At 38.9% G+C, this 17,955-nt stretch overlaps 1 protein-coding gene across 3 annotated transcripts; it reads left to right on the top strand.

Moving 5' to 3' along the window:
• The first annotated feature begins 3,751 nt into the window (after positions 1-3,751).
• Positions 3,752-7,492, top strand: hlx1 (H2.0-like homeo box 1 (Drosophila)). Of its 3 annotated transcripts, XR_002921178.2 has the most exons (5): positions 3,752-4,400; positions 4,792-4,974; positions 5,100-5,284; positions 5,723-6,176; positions 6,909-7,492. XR_002921178.2 is itself a non-coding variant. In XM_024290408.2 (4 exons), exons 1-4 carry the CDS (start codon positions 3,944-3,946, stop codon positions 6,080-6,082), a joined length of 1,185 nt encoding a protein of 394 aa, XP_024146176.1. In that variant the 5' UTR covers positions 3,752-3,943; the 3' UTR covers positions 6,083-6,499. The 3 variants fall into 3 exon arrangements, 2 of the variants coding, with proteins under 2 accessions (XP_024146176.1, XP_024146177.1); XM_024290408.2 differs by lacking the exon at positions 6,909-7,492 and having other exon boundaries at positions 5,723-6,499; XM_024290409.2 differs by lacking the exons at positions 4,792-4,974; positions 6,909-7,492 and having other exon boundaries at positions 3,753-4,400; positions 5,723-6,499.
• Positions 7,493-17,955: the final 10,463 nt, after the last annotated feature.

The raw sequence follows: 17,955 nt of genomic DNA, 5'->3' as shown, positions 1-17,955 counted from the left end.
TTAATAAAACAGTAAAATAATTAAGAAACAGACAAATCAATTGGATTTTTTGTAATAAAAGTGTTGTAAATGAGAGCGCTTATTCTTGATAACAGTAATCAGAGTTTTTATTGTCATATTTCCCAGCTCTGACTGTCATACGTCGGTGCGATTCCGCGCCTCCTCTGGCCTCGATCGGCTGCAGAGTGTCTATAATGGTTTGTTATGATGACCTTTCGTGTTTCCTTCGGTTTGCGCTGGGATCCATCCGAGAGCTGCTTTACAGTTGAAGTTACGCGCCATTTATCTGAGAGGACAGTTTTACTCTGCAGAGAGCCCCAGCTTTTATCTGTCCTACTGTAAACAGATGGCGTTGCTCAAAGGCTCCGAGTCACCATCCCATGTGAAGACATCCATTAGAGCAGCCTCTTCGGTTGTTTAGAAGAGGGCAGAGCGCGGGGAGGAGGACTGTTCTGCTACATCAATGTCCAGTTAATGACCACTTATTGTTGGAGAAGGAAGCGCGGGATTTAACGAGATTTGAACCCTCAAGACGCGCGTTTTTTGATCTATTTTACTAAATTAAATGTCGAATTACACATTTTTATGCCTTAATTTGAAACCTAAAATAATTTTACATCGTTTAATAATTGATTATCTTTAAAAAAAACTCTTAAACTTTATTGATACAAACTAAAACTACAGAAGAATAATCTAAGTGGGTTGTTTTTAACATAACAAAAAAGTTAAAAACGGAATTTGGGTTATTTTAAAGATAAATAAAATTGTAAATGAAACAAAATGAAAACCAAACAATAAATCCCATCATGAATAACTTAAATTTAGGTTGAAAATGTTTCAAAAACTGCAGTATTATCAGCTTCTTAAAAGGTGTTTAGTCAAAGTAAGATTATTTTATTTTGAAATGTAATACTTTTATGCAGTTTTTTTAATTTTTAGATTCGAATTGAGAAAATATTCTAATTCACTTTGTGTTAAAATATTAAATTATTTGGAATATTGTTATAAACAGTAAAATTGATCATTTTATTCTGATTTCTGACTTTTTACTTTTTCTTTTTGAGAGTTTTTTTCCCTTAAAAATAGCATTTAGTCACTGGGGGGAGCTGCTAGAACATTTAAGGCCCTGCACGCCTCTTAGTGCTTTCTTGTAATAATTATTTTGTTGCTTCTTTAAAAGCATTTTTGTGTTTTTTTTTAAACAACGAATGCGTAAAATGCAGCCCAGTCTCAGTAAAATGCGTACATATGCCACGATTTGGGAAATACCGTGTATAATATACGCCAAAACCGGTTTTTGCGTGCATATAATACGCGCGGTCCTACACGGTATTTCAGAGTGCAAAGTCGTGGAATATTTACTGAGAGTGTGTTGGTAAAATGAAGTTTTTTCTTTGCTGAATCCGCGCGCTCATCTCACCCATTTGAAAGTTCGTGCATCACATGCTGGACAGCCTTGTTTTAAATTGACTTTAGACATTATTCCCCCCCTCCCTCCCTCTTTTTCAGTGTAGAAATGATGGCAGCGTGCCACACAGAAGGCTGCACACAATGGCCAAGGTCCCATTAAATCTGCGAAAGTTCCTTCCCAAGGCAAACATTGCCAGAAATAGTAATCCTGGCCAGAGATGGAGGGTCCCATTTACGCGCGGGGAGCAATAATTTTCGGAGTAATATTGGAACTCTCTGCAAAGGCCCGAGGTGCTCATTGAGTTCTCTGATAAGACTTCCTGACAAACACGCAGCGGGCAATCAGGCCACAACAATAGAGGCTTTAAACATCAGCCGATGGACTGTGCGCAACAGCACGGCGTTTATTGTTTTCGTCCAGAGCGAGTGACTCATAAACGCATCAACACCGTGTTTTCATTTGGATTGTTTGGGCTCTGATTAGCTGCGTCGCAGAGTGCGTGGACCAAAGTTGCTCTGATCGGACAAAAAAAGCTCAAGAATTACCTTTTTTCCCCAAAATTTTGATTAAAAATTAAACGTATTTACAGAAAAATATTTAAAAAGCATCAACATTAAAATATTTACCATTGTAAACGTGTCTTTAATAGTTGGTAAAGTGCAAGAATCCGTACATGAAATGGTTAAAAAAAATAGTTATCACAAAATCTTATTGAACAAAGTCATTCCAAAATCAAACTTATGAGTTAAAACATCTTTAGAAGTGAAACACAAATAAATACATATGAATATTAAACATTTACGCACAAAAAGTTGAAAAAATACGTTTTTATAGGTGTTTCTGTGTGATGTCCGAGAATAAGTTCGTCCAATTGTTCCATCCAGACTCACGTCTGAACCTTTTAAAGTCTTTTACGCAGAGACAGGAGCTGCTGGCACGGGCGGTAATCCCATCCCGCCATCATCCATGCTGCTCCGCGGAGGTCAGCTTGGGAAAAGGGACATTAAGGTGAATAATAGCATCCAGCAGGACTCTGACAGAAAGGTTTTAGTTTCTGCGCATGATTTGTGGATCAGATATGTCCGATTTACAATATTACATCTTTTAGAGCCTCGGATTTAAAATTGCTATCATAAGAAGCCAAAAGGAACACGGGTTTATTTTTGGCGAGGCCCTTTTACGCACACTCTTTTCTTTGAGGACGCGTTAAAATCAGGAGTTCTTGACCTTGTGTGCGCAATGAGCGCCCGTTCTTGAAACCTTCAAGGCTGATCCAGATTTCAAAATCCACTCTCTCCTCCACAAAGAGGCGCGCACACCGCGCGTAAAAGCCGATCCGAGGCCCGTTCCCCCACCAGCGCTTCCCACTGAAAAAAGCTCATCAGCACCTGAAATAACTCGCGGCGCGCTGCGCACGGCCACATCCTCTTCCCTGGATTGTTTTGACTGCGTGATGGAGGAGGGCGAACGTTAAATTCTAAATTTAACCCGGAAAAGTGTCACTCGAAAACATCATGATAGCACGCAGTCAGGGTCATTGGCGCTTCCGCCCGCATGAATCAAGAACCAAATGAATGCGGGGGCTTCAGAAGCCATTGTTTCAACACATTACAGGAGAAACATGCGATCGGAGCTGGAGGAAGAGGAGGAGGAGGAGGAGAAGGGCGCGCGGAGGGGACAGCTCATTATTGGCACTTAAGAAACATCTGAAAAAACAATTCTGTTCTGATCACGGCTCAGTCTTTGTTTTATGAGAATCTTAAGGAGCAGTGCGGATGAACCATCGCCTCTGAAGTTAATTGTGTTTTCGTTCAGGCGGGGTAGGCTGGGGGTTGGGGGGGGAGGATTAGATTTCCTCTGTTTATTATGAGCGTGGAGACGGATTTGCGTCACCGTGCAACTTGCAGGTTGAGATAAAGTTGCACAAATATTGAACAAGGGAAGTTCTTGCAGTCATTATAAAGGACCCCCCTCCTCTCTGCTCCGGAAGAAATAAGGATTTCTGCTGCATCCTAAAATACTAAAACTGCTTCTATTTTGGGGGGGAAATCTAGCAGGCGCATCCGCTCATTTGACACGAATCACAGCCCATCGAAACAGGATGAGATGGAGCTAATATTAAAATATTAATAAAGTCTTAATTCTTTTTTACTTTTAATGTCTCTCATCATTTACCAAAAAGTCAAAGTGTCAAGTACAGAAGTGATATGGACTCTCAATCCATCATCTCCGGATCAAAATTGCTCCGGCGCGTCCGCGGTCATTAGTGTGTGAGAGGCGGGCGGTGTTTCACATCATCCTCATTTGCATGAGAGCAAAAACGCGCGGCATCCATTGGCTCGGAGAGCAACCAATCAGTGTCAGCGGAGGAACTTCAGAGTTGGAGCTGCAGGGTGCGAGTTTCAGAGAGCGATTTTGGCTTTTACGCACAGAGGTCGCGCGTCTTTCCGCGAAAATACGCGCCGTGTGTTTTGATTTTTGTTCATGCCTCTGCCTCCGTGCCCCCTCCTGTGAAAGAATATAGGCTCCGGGATGTACACCGCCGGTCTCAACCCGTTTTACGCATCAAATTTTAGCCTCTGGTCCGCGTACTGCGCCGGAGGCTTCGCTGTGGATACAATGAAGAAGCCGTCCTTCTGCATTGCAGACATTTTACAGGCAGGAGATGCGGAGAACATCCCGGGATCATCTGCCCTCATGGTGCACATGGCACACCCCCACCACCACCACCATCACCACCACCGCGCTCAGCAGGCGCACTCCGGCAGCTCCCCTCTGCGTCCGTCCCCCGTTGCGCCGGACTCGTCGGTCTTTGGTGCGCGCGTGAGTCCGGCGTCTCCGTACCACAGACACGGACTACAAGTGACCAGAACTGCGTTTAACTCCCAGCAAGGACCACCGACATCAAGCAAAGACCTCAAATTTGGAATTGATCGAATATTATCCACGGATTTTGATCCAAAAAGCAAAGAAAAGTCGTCGTTAAGAGGTGAGAGGCTGAACTTTATTGAAAGTTTGCTGAAAGTCCTTTTCCAGAAAGAAGAAAATGTAAACAGCAGCTTATTTTACTAACAGTTTTCTTAGAAAACACAGATTAGGAACTGAAAGCAGGAAATCAAAAGTAACTAACACCTTTTCACAGTCAGCTTATACTCACACTGACACTTAGGAAGCGCAAATAGCTTCATTATAAGAAGTCCTGTGGGAAATCCTCTCATCTCTTACCCCCTAATTAGAGGTCAGAGGTCAGGATCAGCTGGAAGTCTGGAATTCACCCTGCTATCAACTCAAAAAACCATTAGACTAATTTTCTCCCACTTTGCTTGTATTTTGTAACAATTTTTACTCACTAAAGCCCATCATCTCTCACTGTGCAACAGATCTCACATCTATCGTTAGCTCGAACCGTCAGTCAGGTATCCAAATCCCCGTTCCACCTCCGGCCAGCCAGTACTTCTCCTCCATAGACCCCGGGATGAGCGACGCGTCCTCCATGATGAGTTCACTAGGCAGCAGCAGCAGCAGACACTCAGGCCAGCATCAGTTTCAGGACACCTTTCCAGGTAGACATCACCTGTAGGAGTTTAGCTGACTGGAACATTATCTGCTCTGCTTTCAGGTACAAGAACCTCTGATTTTTGCTCTAACTTGCTTCTCTCCATCTGTGATTTTTTTTTTTTCTTTGTAGGGCCGTATGCCGTCCTCACCAAAGACACAATGCCTCAGACCTACAAGAGGAAGAGGTCTTGGTCCAGGGCCGTGTTCTCAAACCTGCAGAGGAAAGGGCTGGAGAAGAGATTTGAAATTCAGAAGTACGTCACCAAACCTGACAGAAAGCAGCTGGCAGCCATGCTGGGCCTTACAGATGCTCAGGTAAGCAGGAAGACTGGTGCTCCATTCTGTAAACATGAAAAGTAAGGGCGTGTTGCTATGACAACAGCTCAAACTGGATAAAGAAGTAAAAGTAATAATTTTGCTAAATGAATTAGTCGTATAGGAGGTAATCAACTTCTTTATTTTATACATTTTTCCTCTAATTGGAAGCTATGATTCTGGCCTCCTGATTGGCTAATTGTTCATCATTTCCATTTCCGGTTTTTATGATTTTTTTTAAAATAATAATTTATATGTTTTGTCATTTTTACGCATTTAAATGTGGGCAGATGCCTCAAAAATATGACTAAAATAAACATTTTTGGCTGTTACGCACGATATTTTTCAGAACCACGTGATTCAAATTAAATAAAAAAAAAATAAGTAATTGCCACAAATACATCTAATTTTAGTATTAAATTGTGTTTCTTCTTCCAGGTGAAGGTGTGGTTCCAGAACAGACGCATGAAGTGGAGACACTCCAAAGAGGCCCAGGCTCAGAAGGACAAGGAGAAGGAGTCGAAGCCGGACAAAAGCCTGTCGGAGGCGGGCAGCAGAGAGCCCAAGGAGCCGCTGGAGTCTGAATGTGAGAGCGAGGGCCGGAGCGAGTGCGAATCCGAGGAGGCCGAGGAGGAGGATGAGGAGGAGGCGGAGGAGGAAGAAGGGAGCGCAGATGGACATTTGGACATTTCTGACCACAACAAAACCAGCGTGATCATGAGCGGGAGCGCGCAGGCCAATTGCGCAGACGCGGCGCAGGCGGTCACGGACACAGCGGCCGCGCAGGTGCTCATATGAAGTTCAGAACAATAGGAGGAAGAGATTATTTTCTATTTTTTTTTTTCACAAATCGAGGACAAAAATCGAAAGAGTGGATCCTCATCCAAACCAGGTCAGTTTGACTCCGGAGGAGCTCAGAGGCACTTTGCACATGATTTTAGCTTCACCCCAATTAAGGTGAAATTCATTAAAAATGCCTCTTTTGTTTGCAAAGCTCTAATGATGAAGCCAAAGGTTATTTAAACAGGTAAAATGTAAAAATGACGTATTTCCGGCCTCCTTCTAGTCGTTCAGACTTCATTCTTTCAGGTTCAGAACCACTCACGCTGTAAATGAAAGTGTACCTCTTTGTTTTCATCTGCAAAAAAAAAGTTGTTATTTTGTGAATAATTATTTGCACTGAAAATATTGTAAATAAATTGCTGTTATTTTCAACCCCCTACTCCATCATCATCATCTTTATTATTAATATATGGGTCTTTTATTTTGAAAAAAAATGGTTTATTTAAAAATACAAAAAAATAGAATACACAATTATTGTTTTTTTTTTTTTTAATCGGATTTTTGAAATAATTAAGAAAGAGAGAAGTGGTCTAAAAACCTAAATGTAAGCATTGCTCTGTTCCAATCTAAACGAAAAGTTTATCGTTTGTATACATTTCCTGGCTCCAGATAGCAGAGACGACCCGGATGAGTATATTTTATGGATGCAAACACATGCAGTCAACAACTAATCTTTTTTAAAGCCTTTTGACTCACAAAAAGAATAATAATAATAAAAAAAAGTAAATGCAACAGCAATCAAACTGCTTTATTAATGACATTTGATGCTGTGATTTTACAGGATTCTCCACTGACACTCCAGAAAATTCCTCCCGAAGAATCTGCAGGCAGGCAGGCAGGATGGTGTGAGATGACAGACTGAGTCACGCCGTTGTTTATCCTTCTGAGTATAAATATATATCAGAGCTGCAGTGTCTGGAAGAAAACATTCAAAATAATTATTGTATATATCTGTGACAGCTCGCCTCTGCTATTAAGAGGTTTGTTGATGGAAAATGAAGCCTGCAGAAGTTTTATGGGTAAACAAAACCGGTGTGGGGTTTATATAAAATAAACAACTGTTGTGCTGCTTAACCAAACGTCTTAAAGAGCAATTGGTGGAAGAAGAGTTTTTAGAAGGAGTGAAAAAATAACCCACAAAAGGGAAAGTCAAAAAGAAATGAAAGTTATAATTATTTCCCATTAAAAACAAAAACTTGCACGTGTTTCTGTTCATATATAGGATTCAAATCCATCATGAATTACAAAAAAAGTTATTTTTTACTTTTTCTTTAATTAAATCTTGCACAATATAAAAAATAGAAATGTGTATTGTTTTATTATTATTTACTATTTACAATACAAAAAGTTTTAAAAATTCAATTACATAATTTTCTATTTGAAAAACATTTTTTATTTCTTTATTTTGGCAAAAATGTCTATTGTTTTCTTCTTTTTATTAACATTTATGCTCTCCAAGATTCTCATTCTACATTATAAGGAAGGGGTGGACATTTTTTTTACTTGTGGGTCACAAAAGTTTATAAAATTTGACAGAAGGGCCGAACCACGAGCAAATGTGTGGATTGTTTTGGTAATTCACTGCATAGGAGAAAGAAATAACATGAAATCTGGACAAAAATATTATATATATATATATATATATATATATATGTATACATTTGAGAAAGAATATGACAGAATTTGCTTCAAAACTGGATTTAGTCCTTAATTTATTACCAAACGAGTTGATGTCCCTCAGGGAAAAATGCAAATTTTAGAGAAGTGCTGCATTCATGTGGCGTTTGAAGGATTGGAAAAAAGACTGTCTGACTCGGAAAACACAAAAGAACGTAAGAAAAACAACAAACCTTCGGACAATACATGAATGCAATTTTATTGTACTTTTAATGCACCATCTCTGTGGAGAAACCAACATTTCAGAGAAAATAAGGATTATCTATATGTTTAATCCAGTTTGGAGGGCCACATTATTGGCTGCGTCTGGCCCCCGGGACAGAGTTTGCCCACCCCTGTTACAACGGGTCAGAGGCAGAAAAAAGATAACAGAAAAATCCGAATTAGAGTTAAAAACATCAATTTAGATTAATTTTTTTAACCTATTTTATACCCTATGGCAGGGGTGTCAAACTCAATCGCACAAGGGGCCAAAATCCAAAACACACCTTAGATCGCAGGTCGAACAGGATAAACATTTATTAAAGACTCTAAAACTAAATTTTTTAAACTTTAAAACTGTAATTTTTTTTAACCTAATTATGAACTAGATATATAACATTACCTGTGATAATGCTAGTGTGAATGCTGTAAACTGAATTTGGCTGCTGAAGGTGTTAGTGCTGATAGCTGAAAATGCTGAAATTGATAGCTAAAAACACTGAAGCTGATAACTGAAATCACTGATGTTGATAGCAGTAAAAGCTGAAGCTAGTAGCTGAAAACCCTGAAGCTGATAGCCAGCTAACAATATATTAGCTAAAAGCAAAATTAGCCTAAAAAACTAAAAAAAAAAAAAAAACTAAAAAAAAAAAACTTAGGTTAGCCAAAACAGCTAGAATGTAGCTGAAAAAAAATACTAAGCTTCAAAATATCCTAAAAAAAAGTAGAAAAAAAAGTCTAAATTAGAAAAGAAACAGATAGCTTGTAGATGAAACATTTGCTAAACTCCAAAATAGCCAAAAAAAATCTTAGTAAATGCAAAAATAGTAAAAAAAAAAAAAAAACTAGCAGAAAGTCAATTTTTTAACATTTAAAACCGTAACTTTTTAACATAATTATGAACTAGATATACAACATTACCTGCAATAATGCTAATGTGAATGCTGTAAGCTGAATTTGGCCACTGAAGATGCTAATGCTGATAGCTGAAATTGCTAGCTAAAAACGCTGAAGCTGATAGTCAGATAAAATATTAGCTAAATGCCAAATTAGCCTAAAAACTAACAAAAAAAGAACTTAGGCTAGCCAAAACAGCTAGCATGTAGCTGAAAAAATAGCTAAACTTCAACATACCCTAAAAAAATGAAAAAAAGTCGCAAAAACAGCTAGCTTATAGCTAAAATATTAGCTAAGCTCCAAAATAGCTTAAAAAACTTTAGTAAATGCCAAAATAATCAAAGATTGCCATTTTTTTTAACTTTAAAACTGTAACTTTTTAACATAATTATGAATAATAAAAAGGCAGGAATATTATTCCAGAATAAATCAACTTAAACCTTAAATACTTTTATTATTTTACCCTCCATAAAAATTATACAAGTTAGAAATGAGCGTAAGATAATATCGGTCCATTAATAACAATAAAATAAAATGATCTGGAGGGCCGGATAGAATTGCCCAGAGGGCCAGATCCGGCCCCCGGGCCTTGACTTTGACACATGTGCCCTATGGGGTCATGGGGGCGCTGAAGCCTTACCTGACTACTGTCTGTAATAGAAATAACATTTACGGAGGTTTAGAGTAATTATAAACTTTTTTTTACTGATAAAGTGAATAAAAGCATTTGTTACCGATTGTATTTCTGGTCAAGGCCTTTGTCTTGTTAGCATCAACATCATAGTACGTGACCCAAAAACCTGGACCACCTCACACTCTATCTACTCTGGGTTTCACTTTCCTCCGGAAAGAGGACTGACCCCCCGGGAGCTGCAGCTTTTCCGTTGTAGCTTATAGCATCTTGAATTTCACTTTTCATCCCCCCCCCCTTCCTCTTTCCTCCCTGCTGCACTCCACTTCATACCTGCAAGCCTTCTTCTCCTTTTCCATTTTAGCCCCCGAACTCCAGCTCAGCTCCTCGTAAACCCAACTGGCGACGGTTGAGGAGCAGATGGCACCCGTGTTAATCCCCGCTCCTAATTCACGGTGGATGAAGAGGCTATCAGAGTTTCCATGGAAGGCGGTAACAGCCCTGCACTTTATCAGCCTAATATTCACTCTTTAATTCACTGTTTAAGTCAATGTCTGAGAGGCTTGAATCATGCTAAAAAAAAAACTATAAATTGCATCGGTATTTGCACATGTCCATTAACAACAACAATTTCAACATTATGCTGAGAAGTCTTGATTTGTGAACTGTCCTAATGAGCAGAAATTCCAGCCGAACAGGACGGGTCAGTCCATAAAAGCAGCCAGCCTGTGCCAAAATTTAACACCTCGATGAAGTAGCAGTGCTAGAAAAACGGCTGCGAGCTCTTAAGTGCTTCGAGGCATTAAATATGAGGTTCATGGAGATTTCTTTTGAGCAGTAATGCATCAGTGGAGGCTTTAGCGACTGTAATGCTGCACGAATAAAAAAACTTGCACCATAACTCAGTTAACGATTGTGCAACAGAAAGCGGTGGACTCAGAAGATAAGCCTTGACTTATTTCTGCTTATTTCTGATAAAAAAGATGCCTCTGATAGTGTCTTTATTCATCACGATGATGATGCCAATAATGAACTCCCTGTCTGCATCTCAATGAGCCTTTAAAAGGATATTATCACTTAAACTTTATATCATTATTACTTTATAAATGTTTGTAATCGAGTCTTGGTGATTAAATTAGCTCAGAATTGATGCCAAACCGCAGTTTTCCTGCTGCCACACCTTCAAAATAAAGTTGCAAAACCGTCATCTGAAGCTCGTTTGTCATCAGTTCAGCACTTCTGTTAAAAACCACTGAAAGGATGTTTCAGTAAATCCTCCAAATGGTTTTAGTTTGAAGTTATTTGGCAGCTTTTTCATGGGATTTAAAAGCAATAATAGTAAAAAAAAGTATTATTAAGAACAGGACTTTAGTCAAAACGGAAAAATAAATTCATATTTCACTCTAAGAAGCCATAATTGCATAAAATTATTCTGTTTAATGCATGATTTTGTCATCAATTGAATATTTTTTTAATCAAATTATTTATATTTACTGAGCTGATGTGGGTAAACATCTGAAAATTGCTCCATAATCGCTTAGAATTTTATTTTATGACAAACATTTTAACTTATCCAAGGCTGATTAAAACAATATTCTTAATTTTCTTATTTTTTAAATGAAATATGTGTTTTTTTGTTTAGTTTTTCTGTTTTTATAGAAGTCTTTTGCTTAAATTGACAAAATTAAACCTGCAACACAATTTAGAGAGGAACATTTTTAAAGTTGTGTAAATAAAGCTTCTAAATTGTTCCTAAATGCACTAAGAAAACACGATTAAACATGTTTAATGTGCAACATGTTGTGTAAAACAATACAAATATTATTAAAAATAAACAACCCTTCTTAGTTTTGTCGACTTTAGTTTTTAAAAACATAAAAAAATAAAAACTTCCACTTTTAATACTTTTAATTTATTGTCTTTTAGTGTCATTTTTGTAGCTATTGTTGTTGTGTGGTGTAAAATTAAAAACAAAAATATACTTTTATTTACTTTAATTAGTTTCTTTGTAAAATATGTGAAAGTAGTAAAAGTTTAAATGTGAAAAATAAACTAAAACAAACTAAAAAAGTCAGAAAATGAATAAATTATGACATTTTTAACTGATTTATTTTAATGGTAAATCTAAAATTAGCATTTACAATTTAAAAAAAGTAAGATAAAATACTTTGTGTTTGTCATTTCCCAATATTTTCTCCTTTTTGGAACAAATTTTCATATAGTTTGTTTCTTTCAGAGGTATGTTTGTTCCATCAAACAAAGATTTATGAAATTGGCGGGACTCTCTTCTCCTACGTGAGCTCTAAAACATCAGCAAGAGAGACGACTCCCTCCTGAGGCTAGCAAAATATTATTACATTCTACCAAACTTTAATTTGATACCGGGCCAAAATGTTTTAGCCATCGCCATCATTTCAGCCCAGCTTACTGGAATAACGAGTATCCAGTGCATTATTTATAGCCTTTTTTGCATTCTAAGTACAGTTGTTTTTCAGAAAATGCTGCGGATCAACCCAGGATACACTGAGTGTAAAGCGACAAGAATCTATAAATTGCTTTTATTTCAAAAGATTTCCTTCCTCACACTTCATATTTGCCCTCAATAAATATGGTGTTAATGTGCACTGTTTTTCTAAAAAAAAAAACTTTTTTTTATTTCTCTGCAGCTGCACACGTACCAAGCATGTTCAGAAAGGCTGAAACTGAGCCCCTCATACAGGAGCTGTCGCCACATTTCCAAAAACCCACATTATTGAGTGCTTTTTTAACATGGTCGCAGTTTCCAAGCATCTTGGCTTGGCTTTCAAAACCGGGCTCTTGCCAACAGTTGGGAGTGGAAGGAGAAGAAAAAAGAGACATCTCAAGTTAAATTTAAAGATGTGTTTCTCTTGGAAGCTGGACTGAGCTGCCATAAACCAAGGGAGACATTTTCATGCTCCACATTTTTCATGGTTTCTCTCAGAGTTTCCTCCCTTCCTTGTTCGCTCCACCTTGGCTCCACAGTTACTTACCACTGCACTGGCTGTGGACCACAATCAGTAGGGTACTGTAATCCAGCCAGAAGACCCCCCTCCAACACGGACCTCAGCCTCTACCTACTAAAGCTCTCTTCTGTTCGTCCTTGGAAGGCTCTCTTGGTGGACGATCCAACACCTGGAGATCACTTCTGAAGCTTTCTTTCACCACTGTTCTCAAATATTACCCCGTCTGCAGAGCTTGAACTGATGGCCAGCGGCGAGCAGTTATAAGCTTAAAGTTCCCTGACCTACCGCCATGTTTTTAATGAGGCCGCAAAGGAACTGTTTTATTGCAGGCTGTAGACCGTCGTCCTGAGCCAGCCGTGTGGTGTATGCTGTAATCTGTGACGGGTGCAGAGGTTTGGTGTTAATTAGGGCTACAAACGGGCAGTGGTCTGACTGCCCGCCTGTTTTCATTGAGGCCGAATTCACTGAGTGATGCACACACTGGGAGGGAGATTATGGTGGAGCGTTGGCGGCTGGCTGAGACGTAAATACAGAAGAGAGAGCGTAAAATAACACTTAATTTCACATTACCTGTCATCAGGAGCAAATTTTAACTCCCCTACTTGAAACCAGGGAGATCTGACGGCAGTTCTGTAACCGTACGAGCTTTAGTATGTGAGAAGAGAGAAGTTCAAACTTATTTTAAGGTTCAGGATTTAGACATTGAAGCTTCATTTATGTGATTTTAATTATTAGGAATTAAAGTGTTGGACAGCCTCTTACTAACATGATTTGATGGGAAACTTAATTTTTTTGGCTAGTTTGCTTTCACACTGCACTTTTGAGAGTGAACCAAACAGAACCGTCAATGAATGAATTAATTAATTCATTAATGAAACAGTTTATTTCATGCAATCAAGTAATAATACATAAAATAACACCTTATATAATCAATCACAAGTTGATCGCTTTAAAAGGAGTGAGAGGAAGTGAACTTATATAATCCACTCGGTTCGACCTTGTCATTTTTTTTTACATGAATTACCAACATCAGGACTTAATATCAAATATTTATGCCCTACAAGCATAGATTCAGGTTACTAAGGATCTTTACGCAGTGGAGTTAGCTTAGCCTGTATGTCGGCTAACGCAGCTTTAAGCTCCGTCAAGTCGGCTTCTAGATTTTTCTTCGGTGCCATGTTCAACTCTAGTTGTTGCCGAATTACTACTGTTTTGCCACAGTTTTGTGATTAAAGTTGCTTTGAAAAGACAAAGAGTTGAGGAGAGTTGAAGACACGTGTCTGCTCGCTTGTGAACTGGAACCGGAAAACCTGGTGGATAAATAAAAGGAAAATTGGGAATGTTACAATGATGTTTTTTACCTTTTCCTTTCATGGTAATTAGGATATGCTTAGAGGGTGAATTAATACCTAATTTGTTCCGGATAGAGTCCTGAACATTGCGTACCAAGCTGACTTTCTTGTTTTTAATCAAAGCTTGTAAACAAAACCACATGACTAAAGATCTCGTCTGTCATTGGCCAGGAATTACGAGGGCGGGGCAAAGCAACTAAGAATAATGGAAATCTTGTGTTTGCGAACCTTTTTGAGATAGTTCACTTATTCAAACTGACCAATTTTGAACTTCTGTATCAACGTCGGGTTCAACACTTGATACGGCGGAGGCCTGCTGCAAGATGGTTAATGTGGAGGAAATGACTATGAAGTGTTTATGACTTATAGAATGTCGAGAAACCAGTGTGAAAAGCTATGTGTATCATGTTAGAAGTTATTTTAAGGAACCTGCATTAATCCGACCACATTTCAATGAGTTGCTGTGTCTCAATGTTGTTCCGCTACTCTATTTACATCACGTAATGACCGGGTACGGTGGCCCTTTTGGTCCAGTTGTTCCGCTCAGAGCAAAGAGCCTATAAAGATTGAGGAACCTCAAGGCAAATTGGAACTCAGTGCAATTGAAAAAGGAACCGAGACAACCTCGAAAGATGGGCCAAAGAGCGGTTTCTTGTCCCAAATCAGGGTCCACTTGGGTGAATTCAGACTGAAGATTTGTTCCGGATTATTGAGGGAAACTGATAATATAATTAGAAGGTTGAATTATCATTATTTTCCCCAAGTAGTGAAATTCATCGTTATTATTCTCTGTTTCTTTCATAATAATAGAAATAATATAATTAATATGTCAGCGGAGGTGGGGTGGGGCACCAATTACACTTTTTTGAACAGTTGTTACATTCATCTTATTTTTAGTTTATAAAAGTAAATACAATGTTATTCTGCATTTTAGAGCACAAATTACATTGTTCCCAAATTGTATTTTTACTATACCCTACTAAATTTATAAAGATTGTGAAACAGCGATCTTGGAAGTCACATATATTTGTACTCAAATTTTTGGGAACTGTTCTGAGGACTCAGATACTCGTGATCAGTTCCCAAAAATGTGATTATCCGAGTACTCAGGTACTTGAGATCAGTTTCAAAAATTTGAATATCCGAGTACTTGGATACTTGGAATCAGTTCCCTAAAACTTTGGGCATCCGAGTACTTGAATACTCGCGATTAGTTCCAAAAATTTCAATATCTGAGTACTCAGATACTCATGATCAGTTTCCAAAAATTCCGGTATCCAAGTCCTCGGATACTTGCAATTAATTCCCAAAAATTTGAGTATTCGAGTACTCGGATACTAATTACAGCCCTACTGGTAATGCTTTTGAAATACATCAAAAGATGATCGGACTTCAAGGTATTTTGGAAGTTCCATTGAGAGTGGTTTGAGAAAGATTTGAGACACCTGGTGCAGACTATTTTGAGACATTTTCCTTTTAATTTTTTTTAAGTTTTACAAACAAAAAAAGTTGTAGCAATGCCTCTTGATTAAAAAAAAAATGATTTAGAAAAAAAATATATATGCTTGGGCTTGAATAGTCATGAAAGAGGAAGAAGATTGTAAATAACTTTTAATTTTGAGAAAAGTTTTACAAATTGCTGACTAGAGAGACTGGGATTCTGGGGTTAACACCCTTTCACTCTTTGTGGTTTGGTTTTGGCTACAGATATGCTTTTGTTGAGAGCTCATGAGTTTTGCAGAGCTGTATTTCACTGTGTACGGCAGAAATAAACATGTGTTCGAGGCAGCGAGAACCTGACACATGATTGAAAGTCACCTGCGAGGCCTCTCTCTCTTCTCTCTGAAGATAGATGTTGACTGCTGAGTATAGTCTGAGGTTTCCTCATTTCCCCTTTTTGCTGCTTATCGTGGCTCACAGATGTAGTTTTAAAGAGAAGAGCTGAAACGAAGCACAGCTCAGTGAATAACAAGATAACGCGAATGTCTGCTGATAGTGATACGAAATGACCAACAATGTGTTAGCCCCTTTTTTTTAGCATTTGGGTCACTAACAACACGCTACATCTCGACTAAATCAGATGCTATCAATTAAAGACTCCAATGAAAATCATGTTTTCTTGTGACATTTTTCTGATAATTGAGGACATATATTAAAAAATTAAGCTTAAAATTACATTTCTTAATATTTATTTTTTCAAATACTTATGAATCAGGAGAAAAAAAATGAAAAAGAGCATAGTTGTAGAGCTGTAATGCTGGATAGCTCCAATATTAATCGCCAGCTTTGTTAGGCTGGGATGTAAGCTAGCAAGAGAGCATGTAAACAGAGAGCTCTCAGAAACAGTGAAAAGATTGAGGGTAAAGTTATTCCTGCACCAATGGTCCCACCCACAGAAACTACACTTTTTCTAAAAAGTATAATAATAATTAAAAGATCACTGGAAATGCTAAAGAATTATTTGAAATATAAGTTATTTATGTGAGTTTCCTTCCTCACTTAAGTAAAAAATAAGACACCTCGCCCGCTAAGGCACTGTCTTTCACTGCTTGTGGGTACCGCCCATTTCATGACATCATTCTGGAGCCGGTCTCTGTATTGTGTCTGCGTTTCGCCGACTGAAGCAAACAACATTCAACATTTTGCAAAGCTGGATGTGCATTTATTTTTGCCCTTAGTAGCCCAATCCATCGCTACACTAGTTGTAGTGATGGCTGGGGCTAGCGGTTGAGCTAACTGAGAGGCGAAGCTAGAGGCTGAGCCTGGCTAACAGACCAGGAAAGCTAACAGCTGAGCACTGCTAGCTGAGCGGCGAAGATAGTGACTGAACATTGTTAGCTGAGCAGCAAAGCTAGCAGCTGAGCACCGTTAGCTGTTTGGCAATTCTTGCAGCTTAGCACCGCTAGTTTGGCAGCAAAGCTAGCAGATGAGCACTGCTAGTGGCAAAGCTAATGGCTATGAATGGCAAAGCTAACGGCAGAGCACCACTAGCTGAGCAGCATAGCTAGCGGCTGAGCATCGCTGGTAGAGTGGCAAAGCTAGCATCTGATCATTGCTAGCTGAGCAGCATACCTAGCAGCTGAGCACCACTAGCTGAGCGGCATAGCTAGCGGCTGAGCATCGCTGGTAAAGTGGCAAAGCTAGCATCTGATCATTGCTAGCTGAGCAGCATAGCTAGTGGCTGAGTACTGTTAGCTCAGTGGTAAAACTAGCAGCTGAGCAACGCTAGCTGAGCAGCAACGCTAGCTGAGCAGCATAGCTAGCGCCTGAGTACTGTTAGCTCAGCGGCAAAGCTAGAGGCTGAGCATTGCTAGCTGAGCGGCGATGATAGGTGTTTGTGACAGCACAGACTTTTCTTGAAAGGGGCGGTTCTCACTTCGTGACCTCAGCTCATGAGAACCCGCCCGTTTTTGTGGGTTGAGAGAGGCTGGTGCTCAGAGCACAGGTTTTAAAGAAATACTCAGAAATACATGAACAGATCAAAATACCACTTTGAGGTTGTTTATAAGGACGAATGGACATTATAATACACTTAAAAGCTCAAAAAGTTAATTTTTGCATAGTATAGGCCCTTTAAAGTAACTCAAAAGATTATTGAAGTGGAAGTTTAAAGTGAAAAGTTATTTTACTAGAATAAGGTGGCAGTGGAAGATTTACTTTCAAGCTTTTTCGATAATTAAATGAAGGTAACAGCTCACAGTTTGATGTAGGAGCTGACAGACGTTATAGTTTGTCCACCCAAGGGACCAATCACAGTCAGGCATGTCACTTGCCCCATTGCTCATGCCAATTTTACCCTGTGTCCCTTTCTATTAGCCGGCTGCATTGTTGCATTAGACCAGGTCACAGTCACATTATGCCTTCACGGGGTGTGTGTTTGGTGTCAGCCCTCCAGAGAACACACACTTCGGACTGATAATGACGGATCATCGAGGAATTCTTCTTCACGACTCTGCTTGTTAAAGGGAGGAGAGGGCAAGAGAGGGAAAAATAAATAAAGCGTCACTTGGTTTTGTCTTGTTTCTGTTCCAAAATAAACATAGCTGTGGCAGAGAAAACTCTTGGCTGCTCAGTATTAAACTGTGG

Source organism: Oryzias melastigma, linkage group LG24 (assembly GCF_002922805.2).
Source record: "Oryzias melastigma strain HK-1 linkage group LG24, ASM292280v2, whole genome shotgun sequence".
Taxonomy (NCBI): domain Eukaryota; kingdom Metazoa; phylum Chordata; class Actinopteri; order Beloniformes; family Adrianichthyidae; genus Oryzias; species Oryzias melastigma.
The sequence above is the reverse complement of the archived record's forward strand: the minus strand, read 5'-3'. Positions and strand labels throughout refer to the sequence as shown.

Coding starts and splice junctions, on each gene's coding strand:
- hlx1 (XM_024290408.2), top strand. CDS start 3,944: ATGTACACCGCCGGTCTCAACCCGTTTTACGCATCAAATTTTAGCCTC. Junction 4,975..5,099: donor GTTTCAGGACACCTTTCCAG/GTAGACATCACC, acceptor TTTTCTTTGTAG/GGCCGTATGCCGTCCTCACC. Junction 5,285..5,722: donor TGGGCCTTACAGATGCTCAG/GTAAGCAGGAAG, acceptor TTCTTCTTCCAG/GTGAAGGTGTGGTTCCAGAA.